General features: G+C 36.1%; 1 protein-coding gene across 2 annotated transcripts in view; it reads right to left on the bottom strand.

Moving 5' to 3' along the window:
• Positions 1-16,541: 16,541 nt before the first annotated feature.
• Positions 16,542-25,037, bottom strand: part of LOC142342526 (guanine nucleotide-binding protein subunit alpha-14-like) — a 73,299-nt gene continuing 64,803 nt past the window's right edge. For both annotated transcript variants that reach the window (XM_075393875.1, XM_075393874.1), the window contains exon 4: positions 16,542-17,141. In XM_075393875.1, the coding sequence (XP_075249990.1) occupies positions 16,610-17,141 (532 nt within the window). In that variant the 3' untranslated portion in view covers positions 16,542-16,609. The remainder of the gene's footprint in view (positions 17,142-25,037) is intronic.

Consider the following 25,037-nt stretch of genomic DNA (forward strand, 5'->3'; position numbering starts at 1 on the left):
TAGTAAAACACGTTGGCGTAGAAACTAGCTCATCATTTAAAAGGATTGCAAAAGAGATACCGAAGAGAGATCCACGTCGTAAGCCCTCAGTACTATTCTTCGGTTGTATTAAAACTGAATTTATTCCACATCAATGGGAACACGTAACCTGCATAATCAGAGGCCCTGCAATTGCGAAGCGCATCCAATTCTCAAACGTCATCACAGCAAAAACCTTCCGGTAGCACAACATTTCAAAGAGAACATCAGCAACAGAATCAATCAACAGCCAAAATATCATTGAAGCTGCGAATACAAGCCCCACATTTCTTCGGTTTTTTTCTTCAAAGGGATGAAAAGAAAATCAAAGATTCGGGAAGCAGGAACCATCACAATTTTTGCCCTCATCTCAAGCGCATCCACAATTTAATCTAGCACGATTTATTAGACATCCTCAGAAAAACATGACTTCATACTTTCAACGGTTACGCTTTGTTTCCTGATTATAAAGCTATGTTTCTATGCTTGTGTCGGATGCAGAAAAAAAAGATCTGGTAAATGATCTACAAAACTCTAACCAATAATTTCAATTCAAATGTAAATTACTCAGAATATAACTCTAAGGTTAGATATCTACATGCTTTAAAATGTTAAATAAATTAATCAGCATTGCTATTAATATAATAGTCTTCAAATTGTGGCTGTTCGTTCTCATGGATAAAAATAAGATAAAAAGGCTCCTTTTTGTCTATTAACGGGTACTCTCTATTTTAAAGCAAGTTCTACTGTTAAAAGTTCTTATTGAATAGAGCAATTTGTTCCATTTTTGAACGCTTTTCAAGATTAAAGATTTGTAACTCCACTTCCTTTTCCTTCTTTTTTTTTATAATAATTTGATTTGTTCCCTTGTTCTGGCTAGCATTATGGCGACTAGAAAACATTTTAAAATTTTCGGATGTTTCCCCAGTGTTTATATCTGTTTCTAGCTTCATTAGGCTAACTTTTGAGAAAAACAATTCGGCTGGCACGATACGATCTTTATTGAGAAGATCAATGTAGTGGTCACATTGTGTCGTAAATAGCAATCTTTTATTAAGCCCAGTTAATTTGACTGTTTATGCGGTTTATGCTTTTTGCTGTAAGAGACTGAAAGAACACTCCACTGAAAGAAAGACGAGAGAGTAAAATTGACTTGAAAACATCAAATCTTACTTTCAATAGAATTTAATTTATTATAAGATACAAAGAACGACTTGCCTTAGCCACTTTGCGAAAAACTCTTTTTAGGTGATTTTCAAAGGTCTGGTTTGAATCAATTTGTACTCCCAGATAACGCAAAAACATGAGCTGGTTTGATAACTTTTTCATTAAAAGTAGACTCAGAATCCAAGTCAGAATGATTTGTGAAGAATAACATCTCTGTTTTATCCGCATTTGGAGTGAGTTGATTCTCTTTCAGGTATTTGCCTGTTTGTTTTAATATTTTTTCCATTTTTTTATGGAATACTTTCATTACTTTCACATTTGCATCTAATACTAGTGCCATCTACAAATTGAACAACATCAATTTCACCTTACAATTTTTCAGATACATCGTTGACATATAACAGAAAAATAAGAGGTCCTAACACAACTCCTTGTAGAACACCATGATTAATAGTTATTTTATCTCGTAAGTCATCACCCAGTTTTACGCATTGTATTCAATTTGCGGGAAACGATTTGAGAAGTAAAGTTGTCGATTGAGAGAGATTGAAATTTTCAGCTTTCTTGAGAAAGATATCATGTGAAATTGAATTGAAAGCTTTTGCAAGATCTAAGGACACAGCACTTGTGTGGTTGTTATATTTCATATTTCGCAATATTTTTTTAGTAAAGTAAAACACAACATCAGTATACGATTTTCTAGATTGGAAACCGAATTGTTTTTTAATCAACAGCGCATGTTTTTTAAGATATTCTACTAACTGATTAAGTTAAAGTCTTTCAAATTTTTGCAAAAATTGGTGTTACCGAAATTGGACGATAACTGAGTTTTGGAAAAGTGATGTGATGATTAAGATTCGTTGAAAAAATTCCTCTTGAATACAATCGTTAGATATGATCTGAAGATGAGTCCTATTAGTATATTTTCCAGATTTCAACACCCAAGCATTGATGTATCCCGGCCCTGGTGCTTTGTTGTGGTCTAGATTGTCAATAACTTTATAGATTTCCTTAAAAGGTCTAAAGTTAAAGTTTTGAAATTTCTGCTCTATTTTTTCGACGTTCAATGGATCAATCTGCCCTCTCTTGAAACTCTGTTTAAAGCGTTACATATTGACTTTTTGTCTTTCGATCTATCATCAATCTTAGTGATGTTTGGACTGTTGTTTTTCTTTCCATTTTTTTTCTTAATGAAATTCCATTTCTCTTTCGAAGTTTCAATTTTCTCAAAAAATCCTCTGAAAATCGATTTTGTGGATCTTTTAACTTTCGATTTACATGGTTGTGACACTTTTTGAATGACACAAATGATTCAGCACTTTGCGTCACTTTGTCGTTTTTGAAGTGTTATTGTCGTTTTGAATTACTTATGCATATTTCATATGCAATCATACCGCAAGAATCATAGTAAGTTCTGGTTGATATGAACAAGATGTGAATTTGGTTTGTTGTAAAGAAGTAAATTCGTGTAAATGTTGCTATGTCTCTACAATGAAATGTGAAACTTTTGTCAGAATGACCTCCAAATTTCCCATACCCAATTTTTGTGCTAGTTTGTATTCGCTTGCTCATTCATTCATCTATCGTAAATCCTTTTTAATTAATTGTATCCGTTGTCAATTTAAATTCGTACTTAATTTTATTTCTTGTAGGTATAAAATAAACTAAATAAACAGATATGTGTATGCTACAAATAGCTGAATAAAAATACAAAACCATCACAGTTCATAACAGTTTAAAACCATATATTCGCTGGTTGCCATTATTTCTAAGATTGCCAAATATCTTTGTGAGGACAAAAAGTGAAGTTTTACATAGAAAAAATTGTTTTTTTTTTTCAAAAATTCGGTTCCATGCGGCACGAATAATCACACTATGGCATCAGTCGATCGCCTAGCATTTTCTGCTCCAAACAGTTGTCAATTGATTGTTCAGTAAGCAATGGAGACACAGAGCAGTTTAATTTTGTTCAATATCAACTTTCGGTATGAGGACCTCAGCCTGGGATGACTTCCCAAAAGTGCAAATGAGGGTCCCCTGATTGTAACCAAAAGAATACAAGACCCTAGCAGAGGTCTCTACTTATGAATAACGTCCTCGACCGAAATTAGGCAAGCATGAAAGAATTTGGGATATCATTTGACCTGTATACGGTGTCATCGACTTTGGTTTCATCTAAAAATAACGTCCTCGAATTCCACTCCTCAGAGGAAGGTGAGAAGAATTTGTCTCAACTTTGACTAGGTTCCTTTTTATAAGATTATGAAAGCCAATATTTACCCCTCATGGACTTATTAGGTCTTTTCATAAATTGAAAGCCTTGTATAGGGAAGATTATTTTTAGTGCAAAATTATTCCAAGCGGTACATTAGGCCACAAGTGCGTTTTTTCCTTAACAAACTTTTGTGTTCCTTTTGCGTTCTCCCTCCTTCTTTTCTTCTTTTCCTTTTTAATCGGAGGGGTGATTTGCGTGTATTTGAGTAGTTGAGGGAGAGAGAAAGAGAGAAAAAGAGAGGGAGGGGGAGAGAACTCTCCAGATATGATTGTAATAATTGAGACTATTTGAGACGCTTTTTGTCCCTTCTAGAAATACTAAATGCACCACCACTATGTGATTACAAGAACACACCAATATACCACAAAAAGAAAAAAATGAGAGAAAAAGAAATTGGGAAAAAAAGGAATTGAAGTTGATTTAAACTGATTTGCATAAATAATTTTTTCATGGTACAAAGCATTTTTGTAAAAAGAAAATGTAAAAATTCATTTTTCATGCCTTTGCTGATAAGCAAAAAACTTAAAACTATGCAAAACTGACCTTGAAAAAGAAATGTCTTATCAGAAATTTCTGTTTAAAAGGCATGCAATCAATCAATCCTGAAATGGCAATTTTCTAGAAGTAATTATTTCTCAATTAGTCAAATATTATCAATCAGAAGTGTTCCCCGAATTTGTCAATCCAGACGTTTTATTTTTTCATTCTATTTAACCGGCTTAGTTATTTTGAATGAACTGAGCAAAGAACTAGACCTCTGATTAGTTTTCAAAACTTACAGGAGAATTTAGTTTTCCAGGATTTATTCTCGAAGAATAAGATCTTACCTGGCAAGTGATTATTTTCTAAAAATACAGCAATTTAGCATCTTTAGAAACATATTTGGCTGGTTTTATATCGCAATTGGGGTTTCAAAATACTCATTTTTAATTTAGCATTTATCTCAACTTGTTTTGCGACAATTTAATTGCTTTTGTGTTGCTTTCTTCAAGAAAATTTACATAGTATCTTTTAGATTTTACAGCACAATTTTTGAAATCAAACATTTTTTTTGAGAAATGGAAATCAGTTCACATGATTCTCTCTTTCTAAGAAAAAAAGACACAAATTTTTGAACACTCATTGAATCAGGGTCAGAAAAATTTTTTTCTTATTTTTTCAAAAGTTGGAAATCAAATTAAACTGTTTGCTTTGCAACAAGGTTGTTCAGAAAATGAATTATTGTGAAGGTGTTGTTGCTGTATACGATGTTCTCCAAATCAATATACGTAAAAAATTATGAAAAATCTACAAATTTAACGTTTACAAACACAAATTTAACAGTGTCGAGTAGTTGGTTAAGCAATTGGATAATAAATTTGTATTGGACAACAACTTTTCAAAACGTTAATGAAAACTGAAAATTAAGTTTCCCGATAAAGATCTGGATATTGTTTTTTTTTGTTTTTTACTAAATTTTTCTTCGATTACACTTTGTAACATGCAGAAAACCTCACAGTTTCCAGTTTAATCGCTATTAGAGTGAATAAAACGTTGGCGCACAAAATTCAGAAATCAAACTTTTATAAGCGGTAGGGGCAACTGAAATCTTGTTCGTCTTTCCATTTATACAAAGCCACAATTCATGATATATCGAAATTTTATAGAACAATCTTGTGAACAACACAAGATATTCGGTAACCTCCATTAATTGAAAGCAAAATCTTCTATTCCTGTGGCTCTCTTCTATTCATTTTTCTGCTCGAAAAAATTTTTTCAAAGACTTTTGGCGCAAATTTTTATGTGTTGGTCTCCCAGAATAACTTTCAGAATAGTCATCTCTAAAAGGCTCTCTAATTTTCTCTCAAAAGCAATTTACTAAGTCTGAAAAAGATCACAATACAATCTCACTGTTTTTCAAAAAAACTTCACAAAGAAACGATAGAAATCGTTCAAATAAAAGAGGAAAACAGTATTATTTAAAAAATATAACATTTTATATGGCACATGGAAGAGTCTCCGGAATCCGTGTACAGAGGTTAAGTATTGACATAAAGAAAAACGGAGTATTACCGACATAAATATAATTTTAAATAGAAAAAAATTCTCTCAGAAAAAAAATAATTGCAAGGAGTAAATTTGAAAAATGTGCAATAAAATTGACTTTCAAAGATTAATAGCAATGCACATTGTTACAACAACGCTTTTGCCTAGTTGGCATTTTTCTTACTCAATTTTGATGTGCAATCTTTTTGTTTCAGTTCATCATTTAAAACTGCAATTATATTTCGTGAAGTTAGTCATTGCGAGCAGTGTTAGACGGGAACGAAAGATAACTAGTCATTTTGTATGATCTTGCAAGATATTCATTGTCTTGCAAAGTATATCAGGATAAAATTCTTTTGGCAGCATTTTGCACGATAACCATGGGACCTCACATGGGAGAAAGAAGGAATGAACGAAAGAAATAGAGAGAAAGAGAGCAAGAGAGAGAGAGAGAGAGAGAGAGAGAGAGAGAGAGATAGAGAGAGAGAGAGAGAGAGAGAGAGAGAGAGAGAGAGAGAGAGAGAGATAGAGCGAGAGATATGGAATTGAACGCAATGTTAAACCGCAATGTCATTTTAAAAAGTTTTATGTCGTTTTTTATATATGGAACTTCAAATATGACGCTCAACATAAAATGCTATATTCTGAAATATACTTAAAACCCAGAAATTATAGGTTTTATGCTTAAACCATTTTTTACAATGTTTTGCATTTTCTCAACAGGCCATACCAATTTTAAATTATTTCTGTCAAACGTGAATTGATAAGAGTTTCCGAGAAACGGACCACTTGTTTGAGTGATGTAAATTTCGTTTTCTATCATTCATTAAGATTTATTACAAAAACCATTTGGTAAGAAAAGGGCGGATCTAATTGTACAAACGCCCCAACAATTTAAATTAGATTCTAACCAATTCTTTCAAATCTTGTTCATTTTAACTTCAGACAAATCGTCTTCGTTAGTAAAAAGATATAAAAAAAAACCAGTATAGACTCCTTTTATGTTTCTGGCGCCTCGAATCTATATCTCAACAATAGACAAATTTAATTCAGCGTTTGTCTGAATCTCGATTGAAAGTCGGATTCATAGTTGAACAAAAAGAACCCCTAAGGATGGTATAAGTGTGTATAAATTGAAAGACACCCAAAACAATCTTGCATGAACAATCAATAGATTTGTGAAACTCGGCGCACTTGCGTCGAACATATTTTCATCGTGAGACCACGCCTATCAAATTACTTAGACATAAAATCATGCTTAAAGTAGAATCCGATCGTGAACACCCCCCCCCCCCCCGTCTTATCTAGCCATGCAATCGTAGTACAATAAAATACTCGAAATTTCTGCTTCAATGTCAGAGAAAAATATTTGTTTTTGCCGGTAATAAGATACAAGAGAATCCAAAAATTGATACTGTTTTGTATAAGTTTTCTTAAAAAGAAAACGAAAACCTAGAATTTGGGTTTAAATTTATCAGAGATGCTGTACAGGAACATTTTTGCACACGGTTTAGCATACCAAAATTTGATTGCTGTTGCTTGTTCAGGATCTAATATGAAAACATTCATCAATGTATAGAAAAAAGTTAGAATAGCATTTTTAATCGTAATTGTTCTGACCCCTCTTGAGGGGGGAGGAACTATATACTCAACTGGGTTTTTTTTGTTCAGACGGTTTTGACCGATCGATATATTCATCGTAGAGAGTCGTGAGTTGTATCATTAAAAAGCCCGTCCTGCGTAGAATATGGCATGAAAAGATTTTTTTTAAAATTTCGTTTTCTAGAGCGAGTTATCTAAAAATTAGACCGATTTGCAATATTTCATAACTTCGGAATTTTTGCCTACAATTTCGTAAATTTTGCTAAAATATGTAAAAATTATTGACGACAATACTGTTTATTTTATTACTAAAGACAAAAAAGTCTTTTTGACTATGTCAATTTAGTTTTTTGACTAAAATTTGGGCTAAAGATTTCAGAAATCAGCATTTTTCATCAAAAATTGCGCGAACAAAGCTTGTTTAGTCCAGTTTGATTGGTCCACTTTGCCGGAACACACAAAACAACTAACTATCTTTGTAAACTACAAAAGGAGCTAGTCTTACTTCCAATTCCATTGAGAGTAGTCTGGATTTAAATTTTTGACGTTTTTTGCTAACTTTACTCTCTGATTATCAAAAACTCTGCTTTTATATTTGATTTTTTGATTAAAAGATTATCTAGATCTATAACGTTTGAAACAATTGAGCTGTCTTAACGGAGAAACAGCAAAAGCAGGGCTAGTTTCGGTCCAATTATGGGCTGTTAAAAAATCCAAAAATAATTGGGATTGTAATCATTCTGTTTCTCTTTCTTTAAAAAAAGGAACTCTTTCATGTTAATTAATGAACAAAACAATTCAATTCAAAGCTCACTATTGATTGGTCAAAATGGTTTTCTAAGCAGTTCCAAACTAAGTTATCTGGTTTTTTACTCAAAATTTTATGGTTGTTTTGACATTTAAAAATGTTTGATTTTTAAGTAAACAACGGTTTGCTGAAATTTGCCCCTATTTTTCTTTTAGTTTGATCTACTTGTAGCTTAGAGTCCACTAAGAAAGAATGCGTGTTCTTCCTCCTCGTTCTATTGAATCAAATATAAATTTTTTTGGCAGCTTCAGGCTTTAGTATATGGTTATCTGGCTTTGATACTAATAGATTTCAATTTTTTTTATTTTTAGGCATTGGCCGATTTTTCACGTTTTTTTCTCGTTTCGTCACATTATCAGATTATTGACAGTTCACATATCTGGTGTCAACACATTATTGGTGTTCAAAAACACAATTAATCAGAACAAAATCCTTAAAGATATAGATTATTGTTTTAACGGCTTCGACACCACTATCTCGAAGAATTGAGTTTTTTATATTTGTTTTTACTGTCGTTTTTACTCCCGTTCAATAACAGGTTTTATAGTCGTATGAAATTTCCTGTACAATGACCGGTTTCATTGGTTTTTCATGGAAAAATAGATGAGCCGACATTCTGAGTTGTGTAGATAGCTGTTAGCTTTCATGACTTTGAAAAAAATTGTTTTCAAAAATTAAAAACAACTTTTAAAATCAGCTTGCATTTTTTTCTATTTGTTACCTAGTTTTGGGGGTTACAGTTCACATTTGACATTATTGTCGTCGGGGCAGGTTCAAAAATACAAATTCTAAAGTTTTTAAAGAATTCGATATGAGTTTAGTGGCTTGACACCGGATTTTTGCGAAAGTAATAAGAAAATTAGTTTTTTTTCTATATTTGACGTTCTATTTATAGACGTAAGGTAAATTCTGAAAAAATTATTGGTATCAAGCGCCTCTTTTTGCCAAGCGCCTCCGAATCTATTTAATAATTTCATTTTGTAGCTAATGGTTTTAATGACTTTGAAAATAATCGTTTACGAGAAATACAAAAGTATTACTTAGTTTTTTTTCTTTGTTTGTCCACTTGCTGCTTTTTTCATCAATGAGTGGTCCTATACCACTTTATTGGCGTTTGAGGCAGGCTCAATTGAATATATTTTGAGGGGCGAATTATGGCTTTACGGCTTCTACAGCGTTTTTTCGCAAGTTTCAATTAAATTTTTGTTTGTTGTCTATATTTTTTGTTTTTTCTATAACCGCATAAAAGTTGAATACTGACATCTCCTAATGATATCCCATAGAAACGTATGTGATCATAATCTTGGATGTTTTCAATTTCTATCTAATGGTCTTCATTACTTTGCAATTAGGTTACTTCTCGTTTCTAGTTACTTTTCAAACTTTTCTAGTTACTTCCAAGTTTTTTTTGTTTACTTTCAGTTCTATCCGACGCTTTTTTGAACTTTTTAACAAGTTATTTTTTAAAATGGATAAAATTTTGGATGTAATTAACAGTTGTTGTTATTGTTGTTTGATTTTGTTGTTCGCCCTGACTTGCCTTCCTAATAATGGTTGATTTCATCAATCTAATTTGACATTTTTTTTAGTCCACTGAGTTATTTTCGTTGGAGGTGATCTTTTTATTCATACACATTTTTTTTGAAAAATATTTGATTTTTTGGGGTTTTTCTATCTGCTCCTCCTTTGGTAGACATTTATACCAAAAATGTGGATGAGAGGGGTCGGAACCTTATGTGCAATCGCACATTACCGATCCTCCTTATTTTTTCTATATCCAAATTTCTAATATTATATTGCTATAACAGTTTTCAAATTGAACTTCAATAACAAGAGCCGATTCATCAAAGTTTTACTTACTCATATTAAACTTTACGTACTGTAACTGGAAATTTTTCAAGCTAAATATAAAATATTTTAAAATTGAAGATAACTTTTTCGCATGAAATACGCGTGTTTCAAAACTCTGGATCTCTGCAAAATCAGGCTCTAGAGTGCCAAATCTTCTTCTAGAAACTGCCTGATCTTCTTATCAACAATTCCAGATTTTAAAACTGGCGAAATTCGTGCTTCAGGCAACGTTGCGAGACTGCTTAGGTCTCCTCAAAGATCTGACTTGCAATCCGAACCAATACACGCTTTCGACGAATGCCTAAATTTTAATTAACTCCGTCAAGTCATTTACCCAGAAACCCTGAGCATTTGAAGATCCAGCATAATAACTATCAATGCAGGAAAAAGACCCAATTCCTAAAAGTTGATTAGATGACTAACAATTGTTTAAGTAAGAAGATTGAGGTTCCAGCCCTAAATGCCTTCTACTCAGACGTTTTCCAGAGCACATTCTGGAATTGGGCACACTTTTGTGGCTGTCCAGAATGTGAAATTTCGAGCGCAGACCCCCTAGTGCTCTCGAAACTGGTTTGATTAGAGGTCATTTTGTTCTGAGAACCTCAACAGTGTTGGTTAAAACATTGATAGTTAGTCCCATAAAGTTGCAACTCAAGCAAGCTTTCGAAAAGCTTCCGACATGCATATGAACAACGAACTGCTGATCTCCGCATGTTTAAAATTTGATCTTTGACCTTCGAAATGTTTCTTAGCGTTGCAACTTTATGGGACTAAATAAAAAAATCATGTTTTTACTCTATATTTTAAGGTTTTCAGGTTTTATATTTGAGCTACTTTGTTTTGTGATTTTTGAAATTTTCATCTTTATATGGCACGCTATATGCTAACTTATCGACGTAACTGGTCAATCAATAAATTTTCACAGTCAGCGGTAGATCAAAATAAAATGAACAACGCATTTATGCTCCACAAAAAATGTTGCAAATGTTGGTTTGTGTTTGCTTGGATGACTGTACGTCGTATTAGCCACACTACATTGACATACATACTCACATACGCACACATGTATATCAAAAAGGGTTCTGTTTGTCAAGAGCAAGTAGGAGGACGGAAGTGCACTGGAGCGATAAAAGTGGGAAAAGTTTGAACAGAAATTAGGTCCACAATTCAATGAGGAAAATTGACTGTTGAAAGGACAAAGGAAAAGTAAAGGAAAAGCTGTTGGAAAATGCAAAGTGTTCAATTTCCTTGTAAATATTACTATCAAAAATACATGCCCGAGTGATCAAGTGCCCCCAAAAAGCACTTTGACCTAACCCAGAGGTCTTTTTTTGAACCCAGATGCATTTAAAAAGTAAATACAAATTCCATGAATAAGGAAATAAAAGTTTTTGATGTTCAAGATTTGCACTAATTTTTGAGATTTTTTTAGCCATGCAGAAGTTTTCACATAAAAGATGTGGACAAAAAGACAATCGGGTGAACATAAGAAAATTGTACCTTTCTTTCAATCAAAAAAGGAATACCACTATTATAACCAAAATTTTATAAACTTGCATGCAAGTTTATATGAACTAAATTACATCTGCTATCATTTGAAAAATGCAAGTTTAGTGAAAACTCAGATTTGGCTGCTCGAACATGCACGATGAAGTGAGACTTGAATGGTCACAACTCTCTGGTATTCGGGAAAATATCATCTTTCATACATTTGAGTGTCATAATATGCTTAAAAGACGCCGCCGACAAATTTCCCTCCGACAAAATTTTCCCCAAATTATTGCATAATTTTAATCCAGTTTTGTTGATCTTGATTAAAATGACGAGAAATGCCAGTTTTAACTCATTTCAAGCCTTTTTTAGCAAGTAGCTTCTAAAGCGCTGAGGAATTTTTGAAGAAAAACGAATAGCACATGAGAATGTCACGCGCAGAATCCAAAAGAAATTCGTACTAGGCGGTCAAAAGAGGCCACAATATTGCGTGAGTGATTCCATTTGACCCTCAATTGAAAAACAAGTAACCATTTACAGACAGTAATAAATGCAAAAATTATGAACTGATAATTCACTCATATTTTTTAGAGAAACGAAAATGCTGCAAACGGTTCCCTTAAAGCTTCGAAGAAAAATGCATTGGAACTTCTGCTTCAAGTTGTTTCTGAAACGAATATTATACTCTTTTTTGGCAACTGATAGCAAAGTTAAAAAATACGAGGGCAAACAAATAGTTTCCTTATGTGAGATTAACGCGGACATAGCTTATTAACGTAATTTTTAACGCCTAAGCATCGAAAAATTGAAGATTTATCTGAGACTCACTCAAATCAAATGACGAATTTTTTTTACTCCTTCAAATCAAGTCCACCATGATCACAAGTTTATTTTCCCCGAAAAAATGATGGTCAATTTGTTGCCAGGACAAAAACTACCAAAAAATTAATCAAAACTTTACACATTTATTATTGTTACTGCGGGCTCAAAATCAGTTTTAGCACTTTTGGTGGCCCAGTAATTGCTTCAACTGACCTCATTAAAAAAATAATAAAACAATATGGAAAAGAGAGCTTTGATTTCTGAATTCACTAGAATGAGCCTGGAACCCTCAACGTGATAAAATATTTTAAAAACCGATCCAAAAGACTCTATGAAATAAGCATTGAATACTAGAACTCTTTAACAACTGCCATGACCTCCTTAGTATAGGTAATCTAGAGCAATTCAGTGGCTAGGCTCAGTGGTCACTCGGAAATTAAATTCAGAATAATGACAAACCACAGACTATGTTTCCCAAATGATCATGCGGAAAAAGACCCATGCAATAAGATTTTTTCATGTTCACAGCAACCACGCACTAATCTTCTATGGAAGTGGAGATGATTTAGCAGACACACAATAAGTTAAAGATAAGACGAAAAAAATGACCCGGTTTTCTCCAATTGTTCGCATAAACTTTCGACAATGATATTTGAAAAACTGCAATCTCCTTCAACGATTCGTGATTGCAGCTTGCTAATTTCTAACGCCTATGCACTAACAAAATGATATTTGCTCTAAGACACTTTATTTTAGATCTATTGTTGCTTCGGAAGTCCTGGTAAACAAAAAACCAATATGAAAAAGAGGGCTTTGGTTTCTAAATTCACTTGAATGTGTTCAAAATCCTCAATTTGGCAAAATATTTGAACAAACGATTCAGGTGCCTCTATAAAATAAGCATTGTATACTAAACTTCATTAACAAAAACCGTGCACTCCTTGATATTGGCAGTCTACAACAATACAATAGCTGGGCCCGCTAGTCGCTCAGAAAACAAATTCAGAATAATGGCAAACCACAGACTATGTGTCTTAAATGAACATGCGGAACAAAAGCCTTGCAAAAAGAGGTTTTCTTGTTCACTTGTTCACAGTGACCACGCACTAGTCTGCCATGAAGGGGAGATGAGTTTGCAGACACATAAAAATTTAAAAAATAATATAAAAAACATGAACTTATATTCTCCAATTGTTCTTAGAAAATTTCAACACAAATAATTGAAAAAAATTGCAATCAGTTCTTTCAACGCTTCAAAAAAGTGAAACTTCTGCTCGAATTTATCAATGAATGTTTTGCTTCCTTCTTTTTTGGCAACTGATGGTATAGAATTTAAAAACATGATTGCAAGCAAATTTCTCTCCTAAGTGATATTAACGTGGAGCAGCTTATTTATCTAATTTCTAACGCCTATGCATAAAAAAAATAATATTTTCTCTAAGATATTTTCTGTTTGCTCCACTATTGCTTCAGACGACCTAATAAAACAAAACAATAAAACAATTTGTAAAAGAGAGCTTTCGTTCTAAGTTCACTAGAATGTGCTCAAAACCCTCAATGTGAAAAAATATATTTGAAAAAACGATCCGAGCGAGCCCAAAAAATAAGCATTGATTACAAGACTTCTTTAACAAACACCATGCACTCCCTGGTATTTTTAATCTACAACAATACATTAGCTGGGCCGCCCAGAAAACAAATTCAGAATATTCTGAGCAAACCACAGAATATTTTCCTATATGAACATGCGGAAAAAATGCCTTGCAAGAAGAGGTTTTCTTGTTGACGGTGACCACGCACTAGTCTGACATGAAGGGGAGATGGGGTAGCAGACACATGATAAGTTAAAGATGAAACAAAAAACATGACCTTATATTCTCCAGTTGTTCGCAAAAACTTTCAACGCAAACAGCTGGAAAAAAACTTCAATCAGTTCCTTCAACGCTTCACAAAAACTTAGTGAAATTTCTGTTCAAAGTTATCTTTGAAACTATTGCTACATTCTTTTGCTGCAACTGATTGCATAAAGTTCAAAAACATGATGGCAGGCGAATTTCTCTCCTAAGTGAGATTAACGTGAATGCAGCTTGTTTATCTAATTTCTAACGCCTATTGACAAAATGATATTTTCTCTGACATAGGTTCTGTTGGCTCCATTATTGCTGCGGACAACCTGGTAAGCAAATTAGTAGCCCAAAATTTTAAAGGGTTTTTTGGATCTTAAAATTACTAGAAAATGTTTAAAACTTTAGAACTAATCAACTGCTTCCAAAAACGATCCAAGACGTCCTATAAATTAAACAGAGAAGTCTAAAGGTTTCAAACTAAGGCCGTGCCATTGGAAATATTGGTTTTCTGCTCCACAAATACTGTTGCTAGGCCTTCAAGTCAAACTCAGAATTATGACAACACACGGACTAAATTTCGCAATTAATGAAGCAGAGAGAAAATGATTTTATGCATTGCAACAACAGTACTTGATATGCACGGTGACCACGCTTTAGCTTGCGGTGGACGGGGAAATAAAGTAGCGGTCTTATGTCGAAGTAGTTATACAACGAATTATCATCTTTAATATCTCTGCTTTTTGTCGCCAACTTCATTGCCACCATAAGTTGAATAAAAATAGGATTATTTAACCTATAGCATTCAAGACCCACCAGATGCTTATTTTGTTTTGTATTGGAAAGTTAGAAACAGCTGTTTTCGACATAATGTAACGTGTTTGGTACTGGAAAACAATAATTTCAAGTGCAGCTGGAAGGCTGGTTACGCCCTTGATAAGCTGTTACACTCAGATGTTTGGAGTACAGGTATCCAATTCTTATTAAATAGCAGCGGAACACAGTTTGCTCCCTTGCTTTCTTGCTTCAGAGGTACTTGGAAACTTTCTATTGGTGCTCAAGAAGACACTGAAACGCATTGTGGTTATAACAAAGAAAAGATGTTTTGTGTCTCAGGGTTGTTCTTTTTGCGTTCATTACACCTTTGAACAGAAGAACACCATGAATTACTTGTGATGCTTCGCTGAAGAAATCCTAATAAACCTATGCTTTTGTGCTATTTGTTACCTAATTAGAGATGTTAGCACGGCAAACTTATTTTGATCTCAATTCAAAAGCGGTAAAAAAACAATATTTGGTAAACAAAATGCAATATTCTTTCAAATAAGAAGACGAGAGTGAAGAAGGATTCAGTATGTCACTTTTTTTAACCCTGTCAACAGGAAGCCGTGAGAAAGTGCATTAACTAATATCGAACCTTCTTAGCTTTTAAAACCTTCTAACTTTACTTCTCAATTGTTCCTTGAAATCGACCTGACAGCATTACATAACAAAGTCTATTCGGAGTTTTATTACAACGACTAAATACAGAGTCATAGTACAAAATACAAAAGTCAGTGCTTAACTGAGTTACTTTATAAATTTGAGTTGACAAGTTTCGAAACTAAATTCCAAGTTCTGTAAGGCAATTTGAGCTTCAGTTCAATTCGACTTGAAAAGAAGTGTCTACCGAACAACCGAAGAAAACAAAGTTCAAAGGAACTTGAGATCAACTTACGGCTTAAATATAAGAAAAGGTATTTTTATTTCCAATTGCTGCTTTGTAATTGGGTTATGGAATGAAAATATCGAAGGGATCAAATTGGATATTGCTGCCTTGGGCGAAATATCAGGTAACAACGTCAATTTTAATATTAAAACGAGGGTTCTGATCTACCAATATGAGTTACAATTCGGTTTTTATTTCATCATTTCCTAAGTGTTGCTGATTTAGCTGCCGCCTGAACTCTATAATGAGTTGATCATAATTCTGTGTCTTTCCTTTAGAAATTAAGTATGTCCAATATTCAACTTGAAAGGAGGTTTTGGTTTTTCCGAATAACGTTTTGAGATTTAGTTTCTAAAAAGATAAAAAATGCCTATTCTAAAATTGTATCTAGAGATTGAAAGTCAGGTATGGATCAGGCCGGACAGAATGGTCAATCAGGGGCAGACCTTTGCTTCGCGCAGCTCATCAACGTAAACCACGAGCATTGCAAGAAGAAAAAGCCTAGGCTAGAGTCCCAATCTCATCAATGATTCATGATAATTTCAAAGCAGCCCAAAATTCCATCGATGAATTAGAACATTTTGGGAAAAAGCTCTCTAGTCAAAAGATTATATTAAGTAAAGGTTTTTGTTACAGTTTTTTTAATGATTACATATTTGCGGGCAACCGTTTTCAACTTGTTCAAGGACTTGAGTCAAGTTTTCATGCGCTTGACTTGATTGTTTCACAACAGTGTCTGATGTGCACCGCCCATTTCCATTAACTTTAAAGCATATAGATTCGCATAAATATTGTTCATACAGGTTTCTAAGATCAAATATTTCTCAACGATGAATATAAAACAATTTCGGGATGTTTACCGAATATAAAAAATTGAGAATTTTTAGGGATGTGCTATTTTATACAACTTTCATAACATTCATAACTAAATAAGAATATTTAAAATTTTATTTTGCGAGAACTTAGTTGCAAGAAATCAGTACTGTAAACTTCATCAATTACAACAGTCCGGCTTTCCTCAGCGATGACGCAATCAGCTCCTGCTTAATATTGTTGAACACATCGCAAATAGCTGAAGTATTAGTAGCGACAGTTTTGTGGAAAATGACTTTCTGGTCCGGGTTGTCTTTATTCTTAAGTTTCTTTGTGTACAACTTCTCAATGAATTGTAAGCAACTTTCCATGCTTTTCGACTGTCCTTCCTCCTTTCTCCATTCTTTGAACTCTGGAAAATGCTTATCAAAATCAGACGCGGAGAATTTCTCCTCAAACAAGTCACGCTTGTTCAAGAACACTATGATAAGCGTGCTCTGAAAAGCGTTGTGATTGGCGATATACTCGAAGAGTTTCAAACTCTCTCGCATTCGGTTCTCGTCTGTTTTACTCTCGGCTAGTTTCAAGTCGTAATCCGAGAGGGATGCCAAGAATATGACACTTGTGACTATCTCGAAAGAGTGGATCCATTTTCGTCTTTCCGCTCTTTGACCTCCGACGTCAATGAACATGAATTCGGTTCCTTTAACGTTGTACCTTAAAGCAGATACTTTTAAAAACACGAAACTATTCACAACCAGGTCGAGAAGGTCCAGCAATGCTAAAATTGCTAAAGATATGAGAATTGCAGTGAATGCTGTGGAAAAAATTCGTGGCTGAAAAAAAGCAATTCTCACAGAAAAATTTACAGCTAATTTCAACGCAACTCTTATAAAAAAAAATCACCACTTTGACCGCATTCACTACTAAAATATGCAGATACTTTGCGGTGAAAAAAAAATTGTTTTCACCGCTATTTACCGCAATTTTTACTTTATTTCATGGTAAAGCCTCGACCTCTGGCGCTACTACAGAGAACTGGCGTTTTCGAGAACCCAGTACCGGTTCTGTTCAGACCGGACATCAAAGTGACTCTTGCTTAAAACACGCATTCTGTGAGTTTTGAAAAGCACGAAATTTAGGATTTTTAACATTCTGGCTATGCGTGAAGTAACTTCTGGCATTGTAACTTTGGCACTGCAGACATTTACTACATGAAAGTTTTAAACTCTAAATTCAAAAAAGGTCGATAGACTTAAAAAAAATGGAACCCAAATTGTTCAATTTGAATCTAATTCAACTTTTCTCTATCGAAAATTACACAGATATTAATTATAATAATTAGTCGAGACAGGAGGGGGATAAACATTGACTTAAATTACACTTTTTTGACAGATAAACAAATTTAAGTAAATCAAATGCCTTTAATCATTCTGACAATATTTTTTATAAACAATCATTTTTTCTTCGAAACTTTTCTTACATTCTCGAGGTATATCTCAAACCGTACTCAAACTTACTCTAAGACTTTGCCTAAAGCTATACCACGCCTCAAATTTTGCCTATTTTTGAGGACAACATAAAATGAGTAACTAAATGAATTGCAACCTAAAGTTCTTACTGGCCAGTTTTAGAAGAACATTAAAAAATGGGGACAAGTTTGAGGTCGAGCCAGATTTGAGTTTGACTTTTTGTGTTAAAATTAAGTCAAGGACGCCCATATTGACCGTTGTCTGCGTAGAGGAATACTGTTTTCGTTCGTGCTAAGCCTTAAGATCCCACCAAAACCTTCTTATACGCACAATCTGTCAAGCTCGGTCTTTTGGTGCCTAGAAGGGTCGAAGACAATCTTTTTATAAGTTGAATTCCAGACACTCTACTTGAGAGGTCAACTTATCAAAGAAAAGACTGTGGTCGTCATGATGGATGCCAGACTGGATTATGGGTTGAAAAAAGCTGGTCAAGCTCAAAAGTCAACAGATAATGGTCGGGCCGACAGTGTTTTGACTTAAAATCCGAGTGACACTCGACCCGATTAAAAAACTTCTAGAATTTTTCAATTGGGTTGAGGAGTAATTGAAAACAAATCGAACTTCAGCTGAATAATCTAATGAGTAAATGGAGTCTGAGACACAATGAACTTTTACAGTTCTGTGAGTTACTCATTGCAACTAATTTTGCAAACCACCGAGTTTGAAAATGTGGTGAGATATTAGGTAAAATCTAAAATTACCTTTGAGGTCGGCTAGTGCTTGAACTCACAAAAGGAGGAAAATTTCGGGAAGGCACAGTTTGGTTTGAAATGATTATTGATTGACAGATTAAAAGAGTTTGGTTTGGCTTTAACTAGTTTCTCTGTAAAATATTTTAAGCTGTAGTAGTAATTTCGTTCGATTGTATCGCATAAATTTGAAAAATTCTTTTGGAGAAATAGTGGTTTTCAATCAATTCAATTTAGTGGTGCACGTGTTGTTTTTTAATTAATCTCGTTGCGTACTTTACATAAAGCACACTAGAACGTGAGAAATTGCAGCTTTTATTAGTAAGAAAATCACCAAACCTTTGAGTTATTTATGTTAGCTATGAAGAGGCGCTGACTCCTCATCAAAGGAATAAAGGTCAACCTTAGAAAAAGACTTTGGTTCGACTGTATTTCAGGTATTGAAACAATGCGAGTCGACCTATGAAAAGAACGTGGGTCTAATGTATCTTGGTTATGAAAAAAAACGGGTCGACCTACTAAAAGCTTTGGTTCGACTGTACCTTCGGTATGAAAACAACCCGGATCAACCTATGATAAGTCTTTGTGTCGACTGTATCTTAGGTATGAAAACAACGCAGATCGACCTATGAAAAGACTTTGGGTCTAATTTATCTTTGTTATGAAAACCATGGGGGTCGACCTATGAAAAGACTTTGGGTCGGCTGTACCTTGGTTATAAAAAAATGCGGGTCGATCAATGATAAGACTTCGGGTCGCCTGTGCCTGGGGTATGAAAACAATGCGGGTCGACCAATGAAACGACTTTCTGTCGGCTGTACTTTGGGAATGAAAGCATGCGGGTCGACCTAAGATTAGACTTTGGGTCTAATGTGTCTTGGTTATGAAAACAATGCTGGTCGACCTATGAAAAGACATTGGGTTGGCTGTACCTTGGGTATGAAAACAATGCCGGTCGACCTATGAAAAGACTTGGGGTCGAATGTACCTTGGGTATGAAAACAATGCGGGTCGATCAATGACAAGACTTTGGGTTGACAGTACATTGGGTATGAAAACAATGCGGGTCGATCTATGATAAGACTTTGGGTAGACTTTATCTGGGGTATGAGAACAAAGCGGGTCGATCAATGACAAGTATTTGGGTTGACAGTACATTGGGTATGAAATCAATGCCGGGCGACCTATGAAAAGACTTGGGGTCGGCTGTACCTTGGGTATGAAAACAATGCGGCTCGATCTATGATAAGACTTTGGGTAGACTGTATCTGGGGTGAGAACAAAGCGGGTCGATCAATGACAAGTATTTGGGTTGACAGTACATTGGGGATAAAAACAAAGCGGGTCGACCTATGAAACTACTTTCTGTTGGCTGTAATTTGGGTATGAAAGCAAGCGGGTCGACCTAAGATAAGACTTTGGGTCTAATCTGTCTTGGTTATGAAAACAATGCTGGTCGACCTATGAAAAGACTTTGGGTTCGCTGTACCTTGGGTATGAAATCAATGCCGATCGACCTATGAAAAGACTTGGGGTCGGCTGTACCTTGGGTATGAAAACAATGCGGGTCGATCTATGATAAGACTTTGGGTAGACTGTACCTGGGGTATGAAAACAATGCGGTCCGATCTATGACAAGACTTTGGGTTGGCTGTACCTTGAATGTGAAAACAATGCGGGCCGACATTCGAAACGACTTTCTGTCGGCTGTACTTTGGGTGTGAAAGCATGCGGGTCGACCTAAGCTAAGACTTTGGGTCTAATGTATCTTGTTTATGAAAACAATGCTGGTCGACTTATGAAAAGACTTTGGGTCGGCTGCACCTTGGGTATAAAAACAATGCGGGTCGACCTATGAAAAGACTTTGGGTCGGCTGTACATTGGGTATGAAAACAATGCGGGTCAATTTATGATAAGACTTTGGGTCGACTGTACCTGGGGTATGAAAACAATGCGGGTCGATCTAAGACAAGACTTTGGGTAGGCTGTACCTTTGGTATGAAAACAATGCGGGTCGACCTATGAAACAACTTTCTGTCGGCTGTACTTTGGGTATGAAAGCAAGCGGGTCGACTAAAGATAAGACTTTGGGTGTAATGTATCTTGGTTATGAAAACAATTCGCGTCGACCTATGAAAAGACTTTGGGTCGGCTGAACTTGGGTATGACAGCAATGCAGGTCGATCTATGATAAGACTTTGGGTCGGATGTACCCTTGGTATGAAAACTATGCGGGTCGACATATGAAACAACTTTCTGTCGGCTGTACTTTGGATATGAAAACATGCGGTTCGACTAAAGATAAGACTTTGGGTGTAATGTATCTTGGTTATGAAAACAATTTGCGTCGACCTATGAAAAGACTTTGGGTCTAATGTATCTTGGTTATGAAAGCAATGCATGTCGAACCATGATAGGGCTCTGGGGTCGGCTGTACTCTAGGTATGAAAACAATGCTGGTCGACTTATGATAAGACTTCGGGTCGACTGTATCTAGGGTATGAAAACAATGCGGATTGATCTATGACAAGACATTGGGTAGGCTGTACCTTTGGTATGAAAACAATGCGGGTCGACCTATGACAAGACTTTGGGTTGGCTGTACCTTGAATGTGAAAACAATGCGGGCCAACATATGAAACGACTTTCTGTCGGCTGTACTTTGGGTATGAAAGCATGAGGGTCGACTAATGATAAAATTTTGGGTGTAATGTATCTTGGTTATGAAATTAATTCGCGACGACCTATGAAAAGACTTTGGTTTGGCTGTACCTTGGGTATCAAAACAATGCCGGTTGACGTATGAAAAGACTTGGGGTCCGCTGTACCTTGGGTATGAAAACAATGCAGGTCGATCTATGATAAGACTTTGGGTAGACTGTACCTGGGGTATGAAAACAATGCGGTCCGATCTATGACAAGACTTTGGGTTGGCTGTTGTACCTTGAATGTGAAAACAATGCGGGCCAACATATGAGACGACTTTCTGTCGGCTGTACTTTGGGTATGAAAGCATGCGGATCGACCTAAGATAAGACTTTGGGTCTAATGTATCTTGGTTATGAAAACAATGCTGGCCGACCTATGAACGACATTGGGTTGGCTGCACCTTGGGTATGAAAACTATGCGGGTCGATTTATGATAAGACTTTGGGTCGACTGTACCTGGGGTATGAAAACAATGCGGGTTGATCTATGACAAGACTTTGGGTAGGCTGTACCTTTGGTATAAAAACAAAGCGGGTCGACCTATGAAACAACTTTCTGTCGGCTGTACTTTGGGTATGAAAGCCTGCGGGTTGACTAAAGATAAGACTTTGGGTGTAATGTATCTTGGTTATGAAATTAATTCGCGTCGACCTATGAAAAGACTTTGGGTCTAACGTATCTTGGTTATGAAAGCAATGCATGTCGAACCATGATAGGGCTCTGGGGTCGGCTGTACTCTAGGTATGAAAACAATGCAGGTCGATCTATGATAAGACTTTGGGTAGACTGTACCTGGGGTATGAAAACAATGCGGTCCGATCTATGACAAGACTTTGGGTTGGCTGTTGTACCTTGAATGTGAAAACAATGCGGGCCAACATATGAGACGACTTTCTGTCGGCTGTACTTTGGGTATGAAAGCATGCGGATCGACCTAAGATAAGACTTTGGGTCTAATGTATCTTGGTTATGAAAACAATGCTGGCCGACCTATGAACGACATTGGGTTGGCTGCACCTTGGGTATGAAAACTATGCGGGTCGATTTATGATAAGACTTTGGGTCGACTGTACCTGGGGTATGAAAACAATGCGGGTTGATCTATGACAAGACTTTGGGTAGGCTGTACCTTTGGTATAAAAACAAAGCGGGTCGACCTATGAAACAACTTTCTTTCGGCTGTACTTTGGGTATGAAAGCCTGCGGGTTGACTAAAGATAAGACTTTGGGTGTAATGTATCTTGGTTATGAAAACAATTCGCGTCGACCTATGAAAAGACTTTGGGTCGGCTGAACTTGGGTATGACAGCAATGCAGGTCGATCTATGATAAGACTTTGGGTCGGATGTACCCTTGGTATGAAAACTATGCGGGTCGACATATGAAACAACTTTCTGTCGGCTGTACTTTGGATATGAAAACATGCGGTTCGACTAAAGATAAGACTTTGGGTGTAATGTATCTTGGTTATGAAAACAATTTGCGTCGACCTATGAAAAGACTTTGGGTCTAATGTATCTTGGTTATGAAAGCAATGCATGTCGAACCATGATAGGGCTCTGGGGTCGGCTGTACTCTAGGTATGAAAACAATGCTGGTCGACTTATGATAAGACTTCGGGTCGACTGTATCTAGGGTATGAAAACAATGCGGATTGATCTATGACAAGACATTGGGTAGGCTGTACCTTTGGTATGAAAACAATGCGGGTCGACCTATGACAAGACTTTGGGTTGGCTGTACCTTGAATGTGAAAACAATGCGGGCCAACATATGAAACGACTTTCTGTCGGCTGTACTTTGGGTATGAAAGCATGAGGGTCGACTAATGATAAAATTTTGGGTGTAATGTATCTTGGTTATGAAATTAATTCGCGACGACCTATGAAAAGACTTTGGTTTGGCTGTACCTTGGGTATCAAAACAATGCCGGTTGACGTATGAAAAGACTTGGGGTCCGCTGTACCTTGGGTATGAAAACAATGCAGGTCGATCTATGATAAGACTTTGGGTAGACTGTACCTGGGGTATGAAAACAATGCGGTCCGATCTATGACAAGACTTTGGGTTGGCTGTTGTACCTTGAATGTGAAAACAATGCGGGCCAACATATGAGACGACTTTCTGTCGGCTGTACTTTGGGTATGAAAGCATGCGGATCGACCTAAGATAAGACTTTGGGTCTAATGTATCTTGGTTATGAAAACAATGCTGGCCGACCTATGAACGACATTGGGTTGGCTGCACCTTGGGTATGAAAACTATGCGGGTCGATTTATGATAAGACTTTGGGTCGACTGTACCTGGGGTATGAAAACAATGCGGGTTGATCTATGACAAGACTTTGGGTAGGCTGTACCTTTGGTATAAAAACAAAGCGGGTCGACCTATGAAACAACTTTCTGTCGGCTGTACTTTGGGTATGAAAGCCTGCGGGTTGACTAAAGATAAGACTTTGGGTGTAATGTATCTTGGTTATGAAATTAATTCGCGTCGACCTATGAAAAGACTTTGGGTCTAACGTATCTTGGTTATGAAAGCAATGCATGTCGAACCATGATAGGGCTCTGGGGTCGGCTGTACTCTAGGTATGAAAACAATGCTGGTCGACTTATGATAAGACTTCGGGTCGACTGTATCTAGGGTATGAAAACAATGCGGATTGATCTATGACAAGACTTTGGGTAGGCTGTACCTTTGGTATGAAAACAATGCGGGTCGACCTATGACAAGACTTTGGGTTGGCTGTACCTTGAATGTGAAAACAATGCGGGCCAACATATGAAACGACTTTCTGTCGGCTGTACTTTGGGTATGAAAGCATGAGGGTCGACTAATGATAAAATTTTGGGTGTAATGTATCTTGGTTATGAAATTAATTCGCGACGACCTATGAAAAGACTTTGGTTTGGCTGTACCTTGGGTATCAAAACAATGCCGGTTGACGTATGAAAAGACTTGGGGTCCGCTGTACCTTGGGTATGAAAACAATGCAGGTCGATCTATGATAAGACTTTGGGTAGACTGTACCTGGGGTATGAAAACAATGCGGTCCGATCTATGACAAGACTTTGGGTTGGCTGTTGTACCTTGAATGTGAAAACAATGCGGGCCAACATATGAGACGACTTTCTGTCGGCTGTACTTTGGGTATGAAAGCATGCGGATCGACCTAAGATAAGACTTTGGGTCTAATGTATCTTGGTTATGAAAACAATGCTGGCCGACCTATGAACGACATTGGGTTGGCTGCACCTTGGGTATGAAAACTATGCGGGTCGATTTACGATAAGACTTTGGGTCGACTGTACCTGGGGTATGAAAACAATGCGGGTTGATCTATGACAAGACTTTGGGTAGGCTGTACCTTTGGTATAAAAACAAAGCGGGTCGACCAATGAAACAACTTTCTGTCGGCTGTACTTTGGGTATGAAAGCCTGCGGGTTGACTAAAGATAAGACTTTGGGTGTAATGTATCTTGGTTATGAAAAAATTCGCGTCGACCTTTAAAGAGACTTTGGGTCGGCTGTACCTTGGGTATGACAACAAAGCAGGTCGATCTATGATATGACTTTGGGTCGACTGTACTTGGAGTAAGAAAACAATGCGGGTCGATCTAAGACAAGACTTTGGGTCGGGTGTACCCTTGGTATGAAAACAATGCGAGTCGACCTATGAAAC

This window comes from Convolutriloba macropyga, chromosome 7 (genome assembly GCF_964194025.1).
Source record: "Convolutriloba macropyga chromosome 7, txConMacr16.3, whole genome shotgun sequence".
Lineage (NCBI taxonomy): Eukaryota > Metazoa > Xenacoelomorpha > Acoela > Convolutidae > Convolutriloba > Convolutriloba macropyga.